Genomic DNA, 21,439 nt, shown 5'->3' on the forward strand with positions numbered 1-21,439 from the left:
GGTGTAGAGTTAATAATGTCACACTAATCATTGCCTCCATTACCCTGCTGTTGCAATCAAGTTGTTCTACTCTGTCCTCACCAACACACGCAGACATCACAGAAGAAATAACATTGGCCCCTATAATGAACTTTCTGACTTGTTGGCCAAATTTGACATATTTAGACCTCACTTCTTTAATTTATTCCTAAAACGGAAGCAGTTTTGGTTCTTGATGTGGCTCGGTTCCTCTAAGTTTGAACCCCTGTCTTCCACCTCACTGAACCAGTTATCACACAAATCTTGCTTCTTGATAGCACTTGCAGAGTGAGCTGTATGCAACGTCTGTGGACCCAATCTACCTGCAGTTCCATTCTGATGGCTCATTTGTAATAATGATGCAACCTGGTGTTTTTTGCAAGCAGTCATGTTACTGTCATAAATGGCAATCAGCTAATACCTATATGCTCACTCTCCTGTATCAATCTGACGAAAGAGGTGAAACTATAGGACCCAGTCCACACTCAGACTCCACCTGAAGTGCATGAAAAATATTTGCCAAGCTTGACAAAGATTCTTCTTGACACTGAGAAAGACAATACCACAAGAGCGGGTTATTGATTTGGTGAAATGCTTTTCATAGAAAACTTTGACATTCATTAAAGTTTTCTTGTATAATATTTTCTCCCTCTCATAATAATATAAAAATAATAATACGACATAAATGATCAACCCAAGTTGGTTCAAAATAGGCCTAAATCTAAAAGTGAAAGAAGAATGTCAAATGTATGGTTCCTGCCATCTCTCTTTCTCTATATCTCTCTCATTATTTAACTTTTAATGTCAAATATTCAACTTTATATTTTCAGATTTTTTTCATGTCCATTAAGTAATGACATTAATTGTTTTTGCACACTGTAATCTGTAAGTACTCAGGAGCTACAATTTCCAATAATCTGTTTATGTAAACAAAAATGGCATCAGTTTAACTTGCAATTTATTTTAGCCATGATTCTCTGCATATGGTCCAGAAATAGTATCAGTGGGCAGGTCCAGTGAATTTTATTTATTTGTGAACCAGTAAAATAAAAAAATCACAATGAAAAAGAAAAATTAAATTATTATGTATTGAAGATGACTTGAAGTATCCTAGTAGTATCTTTAACTCACAGTTTATATACATAATGTGGCTGGAGTTATCTAGGATATGACCTCCCCATATTTTATGGCACGGTGTGAGTGGATAGATAGAACATCAACAGAGAACTAAGCAAGACTATTGGGAAGAAATAATGCAATACGAGCCCCCTTAGACAAGAAAAATAGCAAAATTTAATCAATAATAATTAATAGCAGCAACTCCAATTCAACCTAAGTTATGTCAACAGAATTTAATAGCAGTGTTTAATTTTTATTTATTTCGTCATAGCAATTGGTGAAAAGAGCACAATGTTCATGACTGATTGCATCACCTTCCTCTCTTGACCTGTGTATCACACATCTTCCTATTCTCTCTAGTCTTTCTATTCTGAATGCTTCATCTCTTTCTAGACTTCCTAGTCTTTTATTCTAAACACGTCATCTCTTTTTGGACTTACATCTTCGGACTTTCCCATCTCTCCCAGAAAGCTGTTTCCTTAAAGGACAAGATTACCCCTAAATCTCAATACATTTCACTTCCTATATGTACATAAACTCCCCTCACTTACATTACTCAAAAGCATAACTAGCTATCCAAACACTGCATAAATTCTGACCTAATTCAATAGATCATCACTCTTGCTTCACAGTGACCAACCATGAATTGACACGTGAGCCATTTATCTGACATTACTATATCTCTTTACCTATGCCACCACATGCTCGATTACTGTTGCATAAAATTCATATAATTCTAGCTCACAGCAATCCATAACCTACAAGATTATTTCAACATTACAAAATCAGATATAAATATGTGATTATCGTTAACTCATAATCAGTATCGTCCTAACAGACAAAGGAAATTATTTCATATAACCCTATGAAATCCTACACATATGAAAACTTGGATAGCATGCAATCGTCAATACTATCAATGAACTAGTAACTGTAAAATTAAAGAAATAAATTGCATAACAACTCTAGCATCAACAGATTTCCCATGAAATTGAATAAACGATACATAAGATGGACCCTAGTCATATTAAACACATTTGCATCAAACAGACAATCGAAATTAGAAAATTACATGAAAATTAAAATTGCGTACCTTAATGTTGTTCTCTTTCAGAAATTGTACATCCTAGCACTAAAGCTGTCTTTTCTTACAAGACAGCCACCTGGTCCCCTTTTCTTGTTTAACAGGAAAGCACTATTCTTTTTACGCTTCCTCTGAGCCAAACTTCTCTTTAGGAATTTTCAGACTAAAGAATTTCGACCAAGCTTGACACTTTAAATTCACATTACTTCCAAAGTATATGCCTTAATTTACTCTAACCAATCATGCGCAGCAGTTCCTAAATTTTGTCCCAAGATAATCATTTCTTTTTTCATCAGATTTTGGACAGCCTAGAATATCTGACTATGTTGCATATCAATTTCCTTTTGAAAATGACTATTTGACATGGGTTCCTATCAAGTGGTTATGGTTGGTAGCTCAAATGTTTACTTTCTCAGGACAGCGTTGCGATGCCCTGGTCAAATTTCAATGAGTTGTAGATGCTGGCCTTTCAAGTTTAACGCTGACATTGGGGGGAGAAAGAAGAAAGGTTGAAGTGACCCTTCACAAAGACTTTTATGGCTTAAATGTGATAAAATTTTAATGCTCAATGCATTCAACTTTAAGGTTCAACACTTATTGAAAATTCAACACTTTACACTATATATATATATATATATATATATATATATATATATATATATATATATGTAACATTTTTCATTTTCCAGTTCCCACAGAAAATGTGGCCACTATTCAGAAAAGTGCCTGTGTGATTGAGGGAGTAAGCCGCAGCCGAAATGCCCTGATTAATGGAGACACTAGGCACTATGATTGGGATTCTGGCTACACATGTCACCAACTGGGCAGTGGTGCTATTATTGTCCAATTAGCCCAGCCATACATCATTGACTCAATGAGGTACACTTACTGAAATTAACAAGCTCTTTACTTCATTTAATCAGTTTTATGGAATTATTGACAGCAATTTTCATAGCAGACATGAATATTTGGTATTGATTTTGCTGTTAATTTGTTAAAGTAAGCGTGTTTTGATAGTTAACTTTGATCACTGCATCTGTTAATTTGTTCATCCAAAATTTATTAAAGACAATTTAGCTTGAAAAACATTTCACAGGTTTTAGTAAAATATATTTATATTATACCCTTCTGAATAGAGATGGGGGTATATAGGATTGGTTGTGTCCACCCATCCATTATTCTGTAAATGCAACAGGTTTTATGGTTTTTGCTGAGAAACTTGGTAATCATTATTTTCGTCAACAGAAGATATACATATCCAGTTTACTGTGTTTTTGTTACTTTTTGCATAAGCTGAATACAGTCTATAATAATCTTATGAAAGCAGTTAGTTTTGCAGTTTCTGATGGCATGCTTTGAAACTTGGTACATACTTTAATCACAATCAAAAATGCAAAACTTGAAATATTTCTGTATTCCTGCAAGTTTTGGTAGTGTTATTGCTTTTTTGGACTTGCTGTCAATGGTAGTATATGACAGTATCTTGTGACAACAACTAGTCTTATAGTTATTTATGGAAACTTTGTACATGTAATGAGTATCATCAGAAAATTTACATGATGACAAATAACTTTGCTCTCACATATTTTTATTAGAGTAATTGCCCATTTGTCAGAGTTATTGCCCCCATTTTACTTACAGCTTATATATCAGATTTTGTTAATGCAAACAATCATGCAGTTTTCAGTGAAACTTGGTAGATATTATGGTCATTTGAAGATATGTGTATGAACCACAATTTCATAAGTTATTTTAAGTTACAGTTGGATGCAGTGAATGAAAAGGTCTTTTGATTGCAGTTTTGCAGTTAACTGATGAATTTTAGTGATACCTAGTAGATTTTGTAGTTCTATTATGGAGATATTTTCTGTGCTTTTTAGCTCTGCTGGTCTTAGACTAGAAGAGCCGATGGGATTTTTGGCCTGTTCTCCATCATCTGTCATCCATTGTCTGACATCCTTCAATCCATTAGCACAAGTTTGTTATCATTACTCCTCCAAAACTGCTTGGAGAACTGCAGTCAAACTTTATACACACAAGGTGTAGTTGATCCGAAATGAAAATGGTACTGTTCAGACATCCAATATGGTCCCTTTAGCAGACATCCTAAAAAGCTCATATTTGCTACTTCTCCTGAATGGATCTTCATAGAGAGATAGGGTTTTCTTATGATGTCTTCTAGTTGGTTCGAAAAGAAAGACATTTCCACTTCAACATTCAGTATGACTGCCATGATGGCCATCCTGAAGATTTTGTTATCACTACTCCACCTGAATGGATGGTCACATAAACATGAAGTTTTCACTAACAGCCTTTGCATGATGTGATCCTAAATGAAAATGGTGCAGATCTGATGTCTAATATTGCACCACCACAGTCATCTTGAAAATCTTGTTATTGCTTTTCCTCTGAAACACAAAAGTTGTGTTGACCAAAAGATTTCTTATGATTTGTTTGCTTGAAAATCTTATTTCTTCTCCTTTTGAACCCTATGGTCTTATCAAAATAGTGTTTTTCATTAGAAAACTTTTTTATGATGTTGTGTAGGTACTAAATGAAAATGGTGCAGATCTTGCATCCAATATGATCAACACAGCAACCATCTTGAAAAATTTGTTGTCACTTCTCCTGCTGAACAGAAAAGCCATGTCAGAATGGGCTTTGCACCAGAAGACTTTTGATGGCATCTAGTTGGTCTTAAATTATATTGTCTGATGTGACATCCAGTATGGCCACAGCAGAAATCTTTATAATCTTATTGCTACTCCTCCTTGATGGAAATTCATATTATAGAAGACTTCTTACGATGCCTTGATATTGAATGAATGTTGCCAATCTAACATCAAGTATGGCCACCATGGCAGCCATCTTGTTATTGCTACTCCTAATAAATGGAAAACCATGTTTTCACCAGAAGACTAATTATGATATTTAGTTCACTTATGAAATGGTCCCAATCTGACCTCAGATGTGGCCGCTACACTGAAAATATTGTCACAATTGCTCTGAATCGATGATTATATTAGCATGGGATTTCACCAAAAGTCTTCAAATGGTGACTATTTTCTTCTAATTGAAAATAATGTAATCTTTTATCCAATATGTCTGCCACTGTGGCTAATTTGAAAATCGTGCTGCCCAAGAACATCATAGATGGTTTCAAAACTCAGCAGTTAACAAAACAAAGAAATGATCTTAATCATGGAATCCTGGAAATTATTTTTGAATAGTAAAACATTAGTCCCTTTGAGGGACTCGTGTTATAAGAGTTATTGCCCCTTTAATTTGCAGCTGTACTCGGACCTCCATCAAGAGCATATGGGTGGATGTGATAGAGGTGGGAAATATTTATGAGAGCAAATTGTTCACTATTCCTCTAGTTTTTGTCTCCTTAGCCTTGTCACAAGCTTGACAGGGTGATTGCTTTAGCATCCATGTGTCTGTTTGTCTGTCCTTACATCCATCCACACTTAACCTCAGTATTGAAGGTTTTAGTAGCTGTATTAAAGGCAGGCTTGCAGAAAGTGGGTTTCTTGTTAAATATCCTTTAAACATATTGGTACAGTATATGTATTGTATGTGTTTTGGAATTATACAAACCATAAGATATAGATTTTACCAGTTTGAATTCTTGCCTGTACATGCAATGATGAGTTTCAGTTTAAGCTTTTCTGATACTGATACATATTTTAGGAAAATCATCTGTTTAGCAAGTAAATAAGTAATTTAGACTGCTCCAGTGGCCTTGCAGTTGGAGCCTCTGCCTGAGATGCGGGATGTCATAGGATGCCCCAGCTGAGTCATACCAAACACTTATAAAAATGGTACTAACAGCTGTCTCACTGTACATCAGCAAAATATTATTTAATTTCCTTATTTTCCTGCCAGGCTTTTGCTGTGGGACTGTGATGACCGTAGCTACAGCTACTACATTGAGGTGTCTGCAGACCAGCAGTCCTGGCACATGGTGTGTGACAGACGACGTGAAGAGTGCAAGTATGTGAAAATATTTGTCGGTTTTCAGCAGAAATTGTCTTTTTATGAGGTCTTCATGAGTCAAATGTAAGCTTATATGGTCAGGCCTTGTATTTTGAAAATTTATTTAACAGAACACACTGTGGGTAAAGTGGCTAAGAATAAATGTTTTGGGAATACCTTGGCCAGAAATCTCCTCATTTTCTGTGGGTAAAGTGGCTAAGAATAACTAACTTATATGGAACACCAGTCTTAAATGGGTTAATGTCACCAGCCAAAAGCTGGTACCCATTTGCAGTTGGAGCAAGCATTTAGCACTATGAGTGTACAGTCATCACTTTATCAATAAAGATACTTTCTTCACCTTATTCTTTGACATTTCTAATGTTAATTTTTTTAAGCCAACTGCAAATGCAGTGGGAACATCTTCATTTGGTGCTTGCTGTCTGTCTGTCCTTCCTTACTGGCTGGTTGGTACATTTGTACTAAATTACATTTAATTTAACATAGGCCAATATTGGTTAGGCATGGATTTTCATACCGTTAAAGTTATTATTGAATTTTGTTCTTGTCCACATTAGTGGGAAGAGAAAAGTAAATGGATCAGCCAGGCATGTCACAGAATGAATTGTCTCAGCTTCATTGTGGATGATTCTTAGTACATTGATAATCTGTCTAGTTTTTTTTATAAATATATGCGAATGATAAACCTGTAATCTTTTGATACTGCTGACAGTGGAAATGCTTAACTTCCCAATAATGTAACAGAAAATTAACATTATGGATTTGTTAAAGTATTATCATTTACTAATATTTCCTCAACTTCTTGATACACCGCTCTGGTGGCCTAGTGGTTAGAGTGTCCGCCATGGATATGGGAGGTCGTAGGTTCGTTCCCTAGTAGAGTCATACCAAAGATTTATAAAAATGGTATACTAACAGCTGCCTTGCTTGGCACTCAGCATTAAGAGGATAGTGTTAGGACTTGTCGGCCTGGTTTCAGGATAATGTGACTGGGTGGGACATCATGCTAACATGTCTGCAGCATGATGTCCCAGTGCTAGACATCACTATAAACTGCCACACTGCAGACAAAGTAGCGATATGACTGAAAAATTGTTAAAGCTATGTTAAAAATCCACATCCCACACACACACACACTCACCTTCTTGATAGATGCAAATCACATTTGGCATTAGTTGTTATGAAGCTAAGACAAATCTGGAAATGCTTATTTGCTCCTTAGACCTTGTTGTCAAGGTCACTATAATAGAAAAATGTGCATGAAGGTTTTGGTTTACAGGGTTTTTTTTGCAGCATAGATTTCCTAAACTCCTTGATGGATTTTCTTTATATTTTAGATAAATCATTATGAAGCTTAGATACTAAATTCTATAAGTAACACTTACATATTCATGATATCTTTTCTTAATTACTATAGCATTTTATGTAGATTGTATGTGCCATGGAAGCTTGTTCTACAGAACTGTACCAGCTTAAAGGAAGCTTTTCTTAAATTGCTCTATTTTTGGTTTTGATGGATAATGTTGATCTCAGTTGGTACTGTTTTGAAAAAGGCCAGAATAAATCCTGAAGATAATGCTTGAGCCGTTTTGAGAAAATCAATTTTGTAAACCATTTTAGTTGTAATTGAGACTGCAAATGGTGTATAAACAAATGATAGCTTTAAATCATTGATGTATGTCCAATAGAGTAAGGTTGTCTTTAAAGATTATATAAGAATCATATATATGCATTTTAATATCAATATAATACACTGTATTATGCTTTCTCTTACATTTTGCAGATCTTGGCAGACAGTTAAATTTGAAAAGAGACCAGTAGCATTTATCAAAATTGTAGGAACACACAACACTGCTAATGAGGTAACTTTCTGCACTAGCTTCAGTCCTACCAACTTTTTACTTTTTATTGTACCTTTATAAAGTAGCAGATAGCTGATTGCACCAGTCTCAGTGATGGTCACCACAGATAAAAAGACATACATATGTACAGCTTCGTTGTATATCCACTATTGTTTCTTCCTAGGTCCTAGGCAACAGTTTGGAGTGTGTTTTGTAGTACCTTCCTCCTGTGGTGGAGGCTAAGGGGCTAACTCTTTACATATTGGGCATTTTTGGATGTTAAGTTTTTGTCTTCAGGTTTGGTCTTTAGCATACTGTATATACACTGTTGTACCTAGATTCTTGAAATTTGATGAGAGGCTGCATCCTCATGGGTACAAGACCCACATAACAAAATTAGGTCAGTTTGACCCATTCTGCATGCTTCACTGACTTTGTTTTGAGTTTATTTCTCATGCTGTATTCATGCTGGAATCATTCAACTAGAAAATTCATCGCTTTTCATACCACACCATGGCAGCAAAAGAAGGTGCTGTGACCTACATTTGAAATTTTATGGCAAATGTTAAGCTTTTGAGTTTAGCTTATGACCAAAGAGGTTTTTGCACCATGTATATGTGCCCCATATTTCAGGCATCATTGGCTTTGGTTAAAATTTGTGCTTCAGTTTTATTTATCAGGTTCTCTTTGTGCTAGAGTCATCAAACTAGATGAATGAATCTCAGTTGGTAAACAGTCTTTCAATATTGGAAGGTCTTTATGACTTACATTTCACATTTTCCTGGCTTAGGTTATGTTTTTGTGTTGTTGTTGTTTTGGGTTTAATGCCATTTCTCAGAACAGGATATGCTATACATAGTGGATATGATACACATGTAGGCCAGTATAACTGGTGGATAAAGAACCCGGGAAAATCCTGGTAAGAACCAAGACTAACAAGAACCTACTGGCAAGCTGTCTCACATACCCACATTGGCCAAGTCTAAGGCTTGAACCCACGATGATAGAGGTGAGATGGAAGTGACCCAGTATTTTGTGTTTGAACTCTTGATCAGATGGGTTTCATACACTCAGGGTACATACTGTTATACCTAGAAACTTGGTGAGGGGTGTATCTTATTTCAAAAATAGGTCACTGTGACCTATATTTTCTACTTCACTGACTTGGTTTCAGTGTCAAATACTGTTCATGTGAAAATCATCAACTTGATGATTGTATGCATCTCTATTAGTACCACACCCATACAACAAAGAAGGGTACTGTGAACTATTTCATGTTTTACTGGCTTAAATTAAGTTTTTGCTTTTAGGTCATGATCACATAGACAATCTCTTAGAAGCATGAAACCTGGTAAACAGATGCATCTTCATGAGTACTATATGCTCATCTCAAAAGTAGATCACTATGACCCATATTTCCTGTATCACTTGCTTTGGTTGTATTGTGTTGAAATTTATTCTGGTTGAATAAAAAAATCAGGCTGTGTACATAGTTCTTGGTGAGCGATACATCTTGATGAAGACTACTCCCTCATTTCAGTAGTAATTCACTATGGGCCATCTCAGGTTTGTGTGAACTTATTATTGCAGCTCTACTTTCATATTATAGAAAAGTATGCTCTCTTTCGTTGTGCATGTCTTTTATGTGCTGTCTGAGTGTGTGTGTGTGTGTGTGTTTATGAGCATGTCAGCACAGTACTGACTATAGTGTCAATTAAAAAAGTTAGAGAATTTCACATTTTGAAAAGTTCTAAAGTTCAAATGTAAAGATAAAAGATTGCAAAAACACAGTTTGTTAGAAAAGGGGCAAACATTTCATTGTCAGTATCAGTTTATTGCTCCTGTATGATAATGCTTACAGTGTCTGCTGGAGACTACTGAAACCTTCATTGAAGCAAGTTGTGTTATTGTTGACACACTCTGGCTATTTCATATTCTTCACAAAATATGTGATAACATTTTCTAGAGAAGTATGTCAATTTCTTTGTCAGCATTTTCTGAAAATGTGAAATGGTGGGAATGGATAAACTTGGATGCAAATGGGGAAAAAAACAGTTCACAATCTGTAGGAGTTCAGCTGAATTAGAAAAGTTGCATGTTCAATACATTAGCTTTACTTAGAAACTTACACAGTAGAATTCAGTAAAAGTTACAAATATTGTATTATGAATGGAGATGAGACTTTCAAAAGATCCTCCCATTCATTTGTAGTCCACACTCAGTAATGATAAATCCTATGATATTAAGGAAGAAAAAGAAAAATGTAATACTTATTCAGATAACCCATATTAGCTTTGAAAAGGAGGCTCAGAGAGTGTGATCCTGTCTGTCTGTATGTATTTTATGTCAGTCATTGTTGAAAAGGAAATTCAGAGTGTGTTATCCTGTCTGTCTATATGTATTTTATATCAGTCATTGTTGAAAAGGAAATTCAGAGTGTGGTATCCTGTCTGTCTATATGTATTTTATATCAGTCAGTGTTAAAAAGGACATTCAGAGAGTGTGATCCTGTCTAAATGTATTTTATATCAGTCAGTGTTAAAAAGGACATTCAGAGAGTGTGATCATGTCTGTCTGTATGTATTTTATGTCAGTCATTGTTGAAAAGGAAATTCAGAGAGTGTGATCCTGTCTGTCTATATGTATTTTATATCAGTCAGTGTTAAAAAGGACATTCAGAGAGTGTGATCCTGTCTGTCTATATGTATTTTATATCAGTCAGTGTTAAAAAGGACATTCAGAGTGTGTGATCCTGTCTAAATGTATTTTATATCAGTCAGTGTTAAAAAGGACATTCAGAGAGTGTGATCCTGTCTAAATGTATTTTATATCAGTCAGTGTTAAAAAGGACATTCAGAGAGTGTGATCATGTCTGTCTGTATGTATTTTATATCAGTCAGTGTTGAAAAGGAAATTCAGAGTGTGTTATCCTGTCTGTCTATATGTATTTTATATCAGTCAGTGTTAAAAAGGACATTCAGAGAGTGTGATCCTGTCTGTCTATATGTATTTTATATCAGTCAGTGTTAAAAAGGACATTCAGAGTGTGTGATCCTGTCTGTCTATATGTATTTTATATCAGTCAGTGTTAAAAAGGACATTCAGAGAGTGTGATCCTGTCTGTCTATATGTATTTTATATCAGTCAGTGTTAAAAAGGACATTCAGAGAGTGTGATCATGTCTGTCTATATGTATTTTATATCAGTCAGTGTTAAAAAGGACATTCAGAGAGTGTGATCCTGTCTAAGTGTATTTTATATCAGTCAGTGTTGAAAAGGACGTTCAGAGTGTGTGATCCTGTCTAAGTGTATTTTATATCAGTCATTGTTGAAAAGGAAATTCAGAGAGTGTGATCCTGTCTGTCTATATGTATTTTATATCAGTCAGTGTTAAAAAGGACATTCAGAGAGTGTGATCCTGTCTAAATGTATTTTATATCAGTCAGTGTTAAAAAGGACGTTCAGAGAGTGTGATCATGTCTGTCTATATGTATTTTATATCAGTTTTGAAAAGGAAATTCAGAGTGTGTGATCCTGTCTAAATGTATTTTATGTCAGTCAGTGTTGAAAAGGAAATTCAGAGTGTGATCCTGTCTGTCTATGTGTATTTTATGTCAGTCATTATTGCAGGTGTCATATTTTTAGAAGTTTTACATATGTATGCAGCAATTTGTAACATTTTATTCATTCCTGAATGGAGAAATAGTGGTCCTAATCGGAGAAATGGGGGTTTTAAGGAGAAGAAATGAGGAGTCAAAAGTGCTGAATGTCTATACCCATTTAGTTATTAGCAACCTTAACTCCTTTTTACCTTGTCAGATGGGTGCCAGGCATTAGTGGGGAAAATGCTGTGGATTTCAGCAAATCTTTTTGTTCAGTCCCATGCAAACTTTAAATTTTATTCTGTTTAAAAGATGTAAATTATGGATAATTTTACAAAAGAAACAAGCATCATTTTTAAAAAACAAGGCAGGGGCTGGGGATACAAGGTTTAAAAAAAAAAGACGGGCTGGGGATACAGTATATCTGCTAGTTTCCTGGGTATAAAGGTGAAATGAAGCTTTATTTTTATATACTTTATTTGTAAATGATTTGTATTTTACCTAAATATAAGTAGAATAAAAGTTTCTGTTGAATACGGACAAGAGAAAAATTATCCATATTCCTTCCCTGCAGGTCTTTCACTGTGTTCATTTTGAAGCACCATCTGAAGCACAACTGACCATGGGAAGTCACTCCAGCACAAACTCACCCCATCTGCAGCCACACAGCTCTTCCTCTGGTAGTGTGTCAGGTAGCCACAGAAGCAATCCAACTACCAGCACAGAGTTGTTTGTGAGTCCTGATATTTTGCCAAATTTGGATGTTCCAGACGTAGAAAGAGCAGAATTGATGAGTAGTGATTCCGAAACTTAGGGTTTAATGATGGTTTCATCACATGAGATGTTTGCTTTGGCTGATATTGTAGAATTATGGTAGAAGCAAAAGGCTGTGATTTTTTGATAATTTTGTCTTCATATAAAACATCCCAGTATTTTTATTGCAGTCTCCTTTGGGTATGTTTGTCATCTTTATTAGCTTTGATATGAAAATTGCAAAATATATGAAAGCACCAAAGTTGTGCAAACGTTTAGATGAAATTTATTTGTGAAATTTAGTCTTATTGAGAAATATTTGCAGAAATGTTTCATGAGCATGCTAAATTTAAACATTCTTTAAAAGAACTTTCTTGAATAATTGCCATGTTTTGCCCTCAGTTAAATTGTCTCTTTATTATATATATTATATGTACGAGGTGGTGTTATTTTATTTTGTCATTATGTTTTGTGTTCATGTGTCAGTCTCACAAGGTAGTTTACTCCACCCAAGCTGATTTTCCCAGGAGAAATACTAGAGTCTGTTTTTCCCTTGAGAATAGTTGCTTTAGGATTATTTTTCACCCTAGAGCACAATTGCTCTTTGGAGAAATTTTGCTTCATTGGCAGACACACATGCACACACACACACACACACACTGGTTTATCAACATGTTGTCATGAATATAAATGGTGAAAAAAATTAATGCATGTATCCTTATGTGAGCTGAAATTTCATATATCAAATAGTGTAGTGTTGGACAAGATCTTTCAGAGGCTGTTTAGCCATTACATATAGTTTTGTTATTTTGGTATAGTTGTATGTAAGTAAACTGTCATATTTTAGCATTGTATCATTCAGGGTTCCCACTCTACCAGGAAATCAGGAAAAAGTCAGAGAAATTATCATTTTTTCCCAACCGTGAAAAGTCCTGGAATTTTGCAAATATTGATGAAAGTCAGGAATTTTCCGCCACCACTTGATGCCCGAAACAATCACGTAATTGAGTTGTACCTAAACTGATCCTGAGTTAAATTTATTGAGTTCTAACCAGAATATTCAGAGGATGCACTATGTATCATTTGGGTGCTTGCAATAAACATATATGCTGAGTCAATCCAAATGCTCATTGGATTAGATTCATCTAGTGGACTTTTATTTTCAAAGTCAGCTCAATATCCATATCTTTCCTTACGTGGCAGCTATGAAAACCACTCTAGCATCACAAGAGGCAAACATCGTGGTGGCAAAGTGTAGCTGCTTACCTGATGGCATAGTAAACTTCAAACGTTGATAGATCGAGTGATACATGCATGAAATGGATATGAAAATCACTTATTTTCTCAGAAATTGTGAGTATTAAAATTGGAGTTGATGTAATGTGACATGGTACTTGTGATTTGCATTGCTAGTCGCATGAGTACACAAATCTAACAACCCACATTTTCAAATGTTGTAGAGAAAAGTTAAAATAATATTACATGAAAGTCGTATACTGGTTGTAATAAAAACACAAAAACGAGAACACAAAGTTTTCCATAATTATATATTCCAAGAACAACTTCAGGAGTTTTATTGTATCACGGGACTACCACGTTGACGTGCTGTCTGCTTGATAAATCAGACTGGCCAGATTGCTGGTTTTACAATGGGTATTTGACTTTCATATAATATAATTGAATTTCTCTTCAACATTAAAATGGAGCTTGTTTATATCAGTGGACTAATGGACTTCCAATGTCGTCGTTTGAGATTGGTGAAGTGACTAGTAATGCAAATGGCGAGCACCGGGTTAGGTTTCATCAATGCTGTAGTTTGGTCTAGTCTGTCAGCGGAATAAAGACATAATGAGAAAATTAATAATTTTTCTATCGATTTCATGCAGGTATAAGTTGATATAACGTAAGTTTAAATTTTCTAGGCCTGCTGGTAAGTGACTACATTATGTCGCTACCACACCGCGGTGGCAAATTCCAGATTTTCTATATGCATTTGCAATGACCCCACACCCCAACCTAAACGTCCAAATATGAACAATTGGGTGGGAATATTCAAAGGAAACCCGGATTAGAAAATGGACTGCTATTCGTTTTAAACCAAATTTGTAGTCCAAATTGTTGAATCTCTGAGCTGAAATGAAAAATTGTTGTCCCTTGTATTATATATTTAAAAAACTGTTTGAGCCCCTGTGTCAATACAGTTTTGGGGACTGGTTTAACAGATTACAAGAAGTTGATTTTACTGAAAATTCAGTCCTTGTTTATACAACCGTATATAATTTTGAACCTCTTTTGTCAAAGTTTAAATCAACCCTTTTGAAAATGTTTTTTAAATTATGGATTTTTAACCAGTTCATCTTAATGAGATTAGGTTGTTTGAAAAATCATGTTTGGGATTTTATTTATTGGCACAGATAAATTCAGGTTTAAACTCCCTTCGTTACAAGACAAGATTCTAATTATTTGCATTTATTATTTTTGGGGGGATTTTATTGGCACAGATAAATTCAAGGTTAAACTCTCTTCGTTACAAGACAAGATTCTAATTTTTTGTGTTTATTGTTTTTTTTTTAAAATGTAATAGGAAATGTTTACATTCTATAATATATATTGAAAGATTTGAAAGGAAACAAAACTAATTTATGTTCATTATGCTGTTCCTACTTAGCAACATAATGCATGTCAGCAAAATAAAGTTAGAATTTTTATTTTGTACATTTAAATGACTTTACATGCTAAATTTATACAGATATGATCAAACTTGTTTCGTGTGATACATTTTGTGGTTTTGTACATGATCATCTTTTCTGGCTTTAATGTTTTGGAGAGTGTTGAAAGAGAACCATCTTTAGATTTAGAAAGTGCATGTTTATAATCCAGAATGTTCTTTAATTCCATTCAGTTATGGTGATATGTGAACATTGAAAAAATTAATTTCATCCTGGAAATGACCTGGAAATTTATCTTTAGAAAAGCATGGGAACCATGATCATTGTATTATGATGCAGAGTCGAGGGTCTGCATTTCATATGTTCTTGAAACTTTCAGTCAGATTCATGTCAGATATCAGAGGTTTTTTATCCATTTGAGTCACCAGCAAATCACCCACATTGAATCTGGGATATTTGCTAAGTTGATTATAAATTTTGTGATGGAGTTATGATGTATGCAGTTGAAATAGGTTCTTGCTTTGTTAAAAACTTTTCAAATTTATTAATGTATTTTGGATTTGTGATTCGTTTTGTATTGTTATGCAGAGGTGTCTGGGTGAAAAAAATAACCCTAGAGTGATAGTTTCCAGGGGTAAATAGGCTATTTTTAGTATTTTTTTCACAATGAAAATATTATTTTATTATTATTTTTATTATTATTATTGGGGCATGGAGTCTATTCCAGAGCCATTTTTTGGGGGGTGGGGGTGACGAGCAGCTCAGGTGAAAACTACTCAGCAAGACTGGTCTGTATTTTAAGATGTATGGGAATATGGCTCACTAGTTTTTCCCCAGGATAAAAATATTTTTTACCTCCAGAGAAAAATGGCTCTGGAAGGGGAAAATGTAGCTGTTGTAGAAATTTGAAAATGTGTATAAAGCTGGTTTTCTGGGGTTGGAGGATGTGGTGGAAATTGGCTTACTGACACCAGTTGCCATGGAAATGACATGTTGAATAAAGATCATAGATGACATGGAAGCTGTTGAGCTTTTTTACATGTTTTTCTCATTAATAGGGACTGTCCATAAATTATTTGCAATATACTTTTTGTCATTTTATGCCATGTAGCTGCACATTAAGATTACATTTTTATTGCTGTTTTTAATAAAGTATAAAAAATGGCTGCTTGGAGTCAAAATTAAATATCCTCAGCTTGCTAGTCAGCTTAAAAATGGTGAAAGTTTCATTGCAAAATGTTTTCACTATGTCAAGAAAGCTAAACTGAAGAGGATTTTCAGTCTGAATGTCTCCTTGTCTGAGTAGTCTTCCATGCAGGAAGACTTGTATAACAGAACTGAGTAGTCATCCATGCAGGAAGACTTGTATAACAGAAATGAATAGTCATCCATGCAGGAAGGCTCATATAACAGATCTGAGTGGTCATCCATGCAGGAAGACTCTTATAACAGAACTGAGTAGTCTTCCATACAGGAAGACTCTTATAAAAGAACTGAGCAAAGCATATTTCTTTAATTATATTTTATTTGCAAACTAATCAGATATCTACCCATCTTGTTAAAGTTAACACCATCATGTCTGTGATATATTATGCAATTTTGAGTAGAACAGTCTGTGCTTGATGGTCACTTTTTGTATGAAATATTATCAATATTGTTTCATGACAGTAGGGGCAGAGAGACTTTTATCATATATGGTCCTTATATTTTCTAAATATCTTTTAAAGTGTAAATATACCCTGGCTATGGGCTTTGCACTAGACATGTCTTTAAGTATAATGTGCCTATTTGTATCTGCCAGTACCCAACTTGGATCAAGTTTCCAAGATGAATGATTCATAAATATTTAAAAATAGAGTTGCATTAGCTTAATTATAATTAATGAGATATCTTTGTTGAGTCCATCTTTGTGGAAGCTCAAAATAGTGGTCATTTTTGCATCAGTGTTCATGTTCCTACAGCTGCATCTCTATTAATATGTCCATCCATGCCCTATTTTAACATCATTGTTGAAGTTTGTTACTTTCTTTTATTTCAGTAGCATTATATCACACCATTTTCAGATTTGGAATCGCTTCAGTATACACTTGTCATTATCACAACTCTGAAAGGCTAGCCTAGACATACAAAGGGACATAACTCAAATTTTTAATCCGATGAAGAAATGATTAGTTAAAATGGCTACCTTCTTTGACTTAGTTTGACCTGTTAAGTGTTGCAATTGAAATAATGCACTTATTTAAATAGAAACTGCTTGTCAAAGGCAAATTGCTTAAATATTTTTCACAAAATATATTAAAATTTTTAAATAAAATGTTCTGTTAAAAGGCAAGAATTTTTTTTGAAAAAACATAATTAAGATTCCAGGCGTTTTAAGAACTATTGGTATTTGCTTTTAATCATAAAAATAGGAATATGTTTATCAATATCTCAGAGTTATTTAATTTTTGTTATGCTATTTAATGTAGTATACGTAAACACTCCAAGCCATCTGCATTTTTAGTTTGTTGATCACAAGCTTCAAAATAGCCTTGATGTTAACATTTTTACTGAAGAATAAGCAAACTAAAACATTTATTAAAAAAATTCAAGTTTGATTGGCCACAAAGTCGTTTTGCTTGGTATATGGATCCATCTTCATTTTTTTAATATTTACAACATTAATTTAACAAAGAAGGTCAGTGTGACCTACATTTCATGCTTCCCAGACTTTGTTAAAGTTTCTTGATTACCTCAGTTTTTCTTGTACAGTAGGAAGTAATGAGACTTAGTTTGTGTACGCTTCTTGTTAGGTACGATACCAAAATCACGAAATGGATCAGTTTGAACTAGATTTTCTCTTCTGTGACTTAATGTTTTGTGATTTGGTCACTTTTCACCAGTATTATTGGCTACAGTGTCTTGGAAATTTAGGTGTCATTTTTGGTGGATACAACACCTTTCACAAAAGGAGGTAATTTGACCTATATTTTGCTTCTTTGACTTCTTTTAATTTGTTATTCACAGTATTGTGCAGCTTAGTGTGCAGACATGCATCAGGTTGAATTGAACATCATTCTGCCAAAAGCAGGTCACTTTGACCTGTTTCTGAGCCTGCTTTGGCAGCAGTTCAACATTGCAATCACTTTTGGTGTCTGTATGTCTGCCCATTTGTCTGTCAGATCCCTTTATTAACCTCAGTGTTAAAGTTCTTTACTTTTTTTTCCTCTTACTTTCAAGACCACTCCATCCCACCCTCTTCAGATTTGGAATATAGTGCATGGATGAAGCTCAAATGCAGGACATGGCCAGCATCTTGATAGTGTAACTGTACAAATTGTGTTTAGTAACTCTTTCATTATGAACACCATGTCCTTGGTTTCACATTGTTATTCTGTGATGTATTTATGTAAATCATTTTCTTTTGAACCGTAACTTTACTAGTGATCAAGAACTGCATGGTTGTATACTTTTCTTAGCTTCGAAAACACATTTTACTCTGTTTTCTTTAATTGCATGAAATTAAGTCGTTCATGATCATCCATTTAACTATCATAGTAGTTAGGGGCCCCGAGTGGTCTAAAGCACTCTCCTTTACGGATCACTGCCATCTCACCTCTGTCTGCGTGGGTTCGAGTCTAGGATTCAGCCAATGTGGGTATGTGAGAAAGTTTGCCAGTAGCTTCTCGTGGGTCAGTGGTTCTTCCCGGGGTTTCTTCCTCCACCATTAATACTGGCCGCTATAAATAGCCTATCATGTGCTGAAAAATGGCGTTAAACCCCACAACAACAACATCATAGTAGTTGTCACATATCACACGTTTATTTCTCTTCTCTCTCTCACTCATATAAATATAGTTGCTCTTGGCCAGAATTAGAATTTAAACTCGTGTGAAAAAAATTCTCACCCTTCCAGAAGCCTCCAAGTTGTTTTTTAACTTCTATGTATTCTTTAGAAACTAGATGTTTGTATAAAACCCTAGAGTAAAGTTGCATACATATTTTGTGTATTATTAAAATGGTGCTCTCAGATATTCAGATATTGTCTGCAAATTTGTTTTCAAATTTTCGTGTAGAAACCAGATCAGGTATTGAATATTATATCCTTTATATTTTCATACACTTAGAAAATGCAGGGCAATATGAAATATATGTGTTCATTCAACTTCAAATGCTTTGACTGGCACAAACTGTGATATATTCCCACAATTTTTTTACCAAATCTTTTTCATGGATCCTACTAATTTAAGGTGTTTTATATTTGGATTAGAAATGTAATTGAAACTATTGAGAAGTGTGTTGGAATTTTTCCATTATACTGTTAGCTGAACAATGATACCTGACATGTCATGCCTTATTTAAACACAGTCCTAATGATATGTTGTTGTAGGTCATAAGAGTCAATGGTTTTATTTGCAGTGTTTATAGTTAATTTTGAAGGAAAAAAAAAACTTTTTTGGAACATGACATTGGTCCTGTGTAGTAGTTCCTTACAGTATGTTAAAAGCTTGCATTTTTGGTCAATACTTAACAAACATTGAGTGGTAGTCACCTAGTTTAATTTTAGAAAAGTTTTTCTTTGATTCATTTTCAGTGTGTGCTCTGCTTTGTTAGTAAGGTCTGTATGAAACATGGTGAAAACGTTTCTGAAATGTTAATTTTCATGCTAGATCCAACTAATTTAAGGACAATTTTATGATGACTGATTTTATTAGTTTGTAGTGATTTATCCCTATCAAGCCTATGGTATGCTGTCTGAGCTCAATTGCTAAGAAAAGTTTGTATTTCAAATAAAAGGCACTTTTATATAATTAACTTTGTAGGCTTATTAACCATGGAAAAGGAAGTCAGGTTTGTTAAAGGGTCATAACTCAAACTATATTCATGCTATATTGTCAATACTCTTTGATAGCTTTAATAGTAATTGCTTGAGTATCTCGAATCTGAATGCTGTATGAAGTTTTAAATAATTCTTTATGACTTGTAAATTTAAAATTCGGATTACATATTTTTAGAGGGCTATTTAATGTTAAAAGGAATACGATTATCAGTATATCACAGTTTGTATTCATCTCATGTATCATGTTTTAATGTATCATATTTCTCAACCCCAAGCCCCAAGTCATCAGTATTCTGAATACTTTGATTTCTTTCTCAACTTAGTAACAAAGTATTTACAGGCAAATTTTTTAATCCTTCATTAATTCATTCCCATAAGTAACTTTCAAAGGCATTCATTTTAGAACTTTTTTAGGTGTGTTATTAGTAGTACTAGTAGTATTATTATTAGTAGTACTAGTTGTATTATTATTAGTAGTAGTACTAGTATTATTATTAGTAGTAGTAGTAGTAGTACTAGTAGTATTATTAGTAGTAGTACTGTTTGTATTATTAGTAGTAGTAGTACTAGTATTATTATTATTATTAAGTTTCTTATTAAATTGGACCATGTAATAAATAGTAGTTGTCAGATGAAATTACATAAATCACAACTGATAATTTTCTCATTCTTTCCATGTTTGTGCATTTTAGACTACACTTAAGTTTGACTTTGAGCTCCTTTTTATGAAAATGAGGGTAATACACTAATATTTCTTTCACATAACATTTTAATTTTGTTCACCATAAAAGTAATTTCTTTTCCGTGTGTAATTGAACTTACTGATTTCGAATATATGAATAATCATGATCATTTGAGAAATATTTATCTTGTATTCACTTGTTTTAGATTGCAGTTTTTGCCTTTTGTACTACTGTTCATTGTCAGCAGCGTTTTTCACTTTACATGCAGGTACATATTCTTTGTGTTACTTATGTAATCATCCTCAGTTTGACGTTAGTAAGTGGATATTTGTTTATGTGTTTGACGTTTCCGATTGCATTTTTTTAATGCGTTTGTTAATTGTGAAAATGTTGAGTTCCTTTGCATGCTTTAGTCCTAAATCTGTCACTTCTAAGAATAAAGACCTTGTGCTTTACAGTTTAATTTATATCTTTTAATTTGATTCTTTTCTGACAATTTTACGGAGGATTTATCATGTTTATATTTTGTATTGCTTGCATTAGTTGAGAGCCAGGCAAATAATACAGAACCTATAATCATGGATAAAAAACCTAACAAATACAAATTCAATATATATAGCAAATTAAATATTGTTAATTAAAATAAAATATCGACCCAAATACTTGAAGCAGCAATACCATAATGTGAGAAAAATAACTAGTCTCTGTTAATATGTCCTACAACCTGAAAAGAATTTAAGGAGGATGAATAACAAATTAAAACAATTATCGCTTATTTCATAAATCTATAAATCTGACTTAATGTTGGCAACAGACAGGTTTGTATGAATTTTTAAATTAAAACATATCTAA

The 21,439-nt window shown here is 33.9% G+C and overlaps 1 protein-coding gene across 2 annotated transcripts in view; it reads left to right on the forward strand.

Annotated features, from left to right (window-relative positions):
* LOC149804307 (BTB/POZ domain-containing protein 9-like) overlaps window positions 1-15,021 on the forward strand; it is a 57,335-nt gene extending 42,314 nt beyond the window's left edge. For both annotated transcript variants that reach the window (XM_089938659.1, XM_089938662.1), the window contains exons 9-12: window positions 2,911-3,100; window positions 6,110-6,217; window positions 8,004-8,082; window positions 12,238-15,021. In XM_089938659.1, coding sequence (XP_089794785.1) covers window positions 2,911-3,100; window positions 6,110-6,217; window positions 8,004-8,082; window positions 12,238-12,477 — 617 coding nt within the window. In that variant the 3' untranslated portion in view covers window positions 12,478-15,021. The remainder of the gene's footprint in view (window positions 1-2,910; window positions 3,101-6,109; window positions 6,218-8,003; window positions 8,083-12,237) is intronic.
* The last annotated feature ends 6,418 nt before the right edge of the window (window positions 15,022-21,439 follow it).

Source organism: Sinohyriopsis cumingii, chromosome 2 (genome assembly GCF_028554795.1).
Source record: "Sinohyriopsis cumingii isolate HCF-2022 chromosome 2, ASM2855479v2, whole genome shotgun sequence".
NCBI lineage: Eukaryota > Metazoa > Mollusca > Bivalvia > Unionida > Unionidae > Sinohyriopsis > Sinohyriopsis cumingii.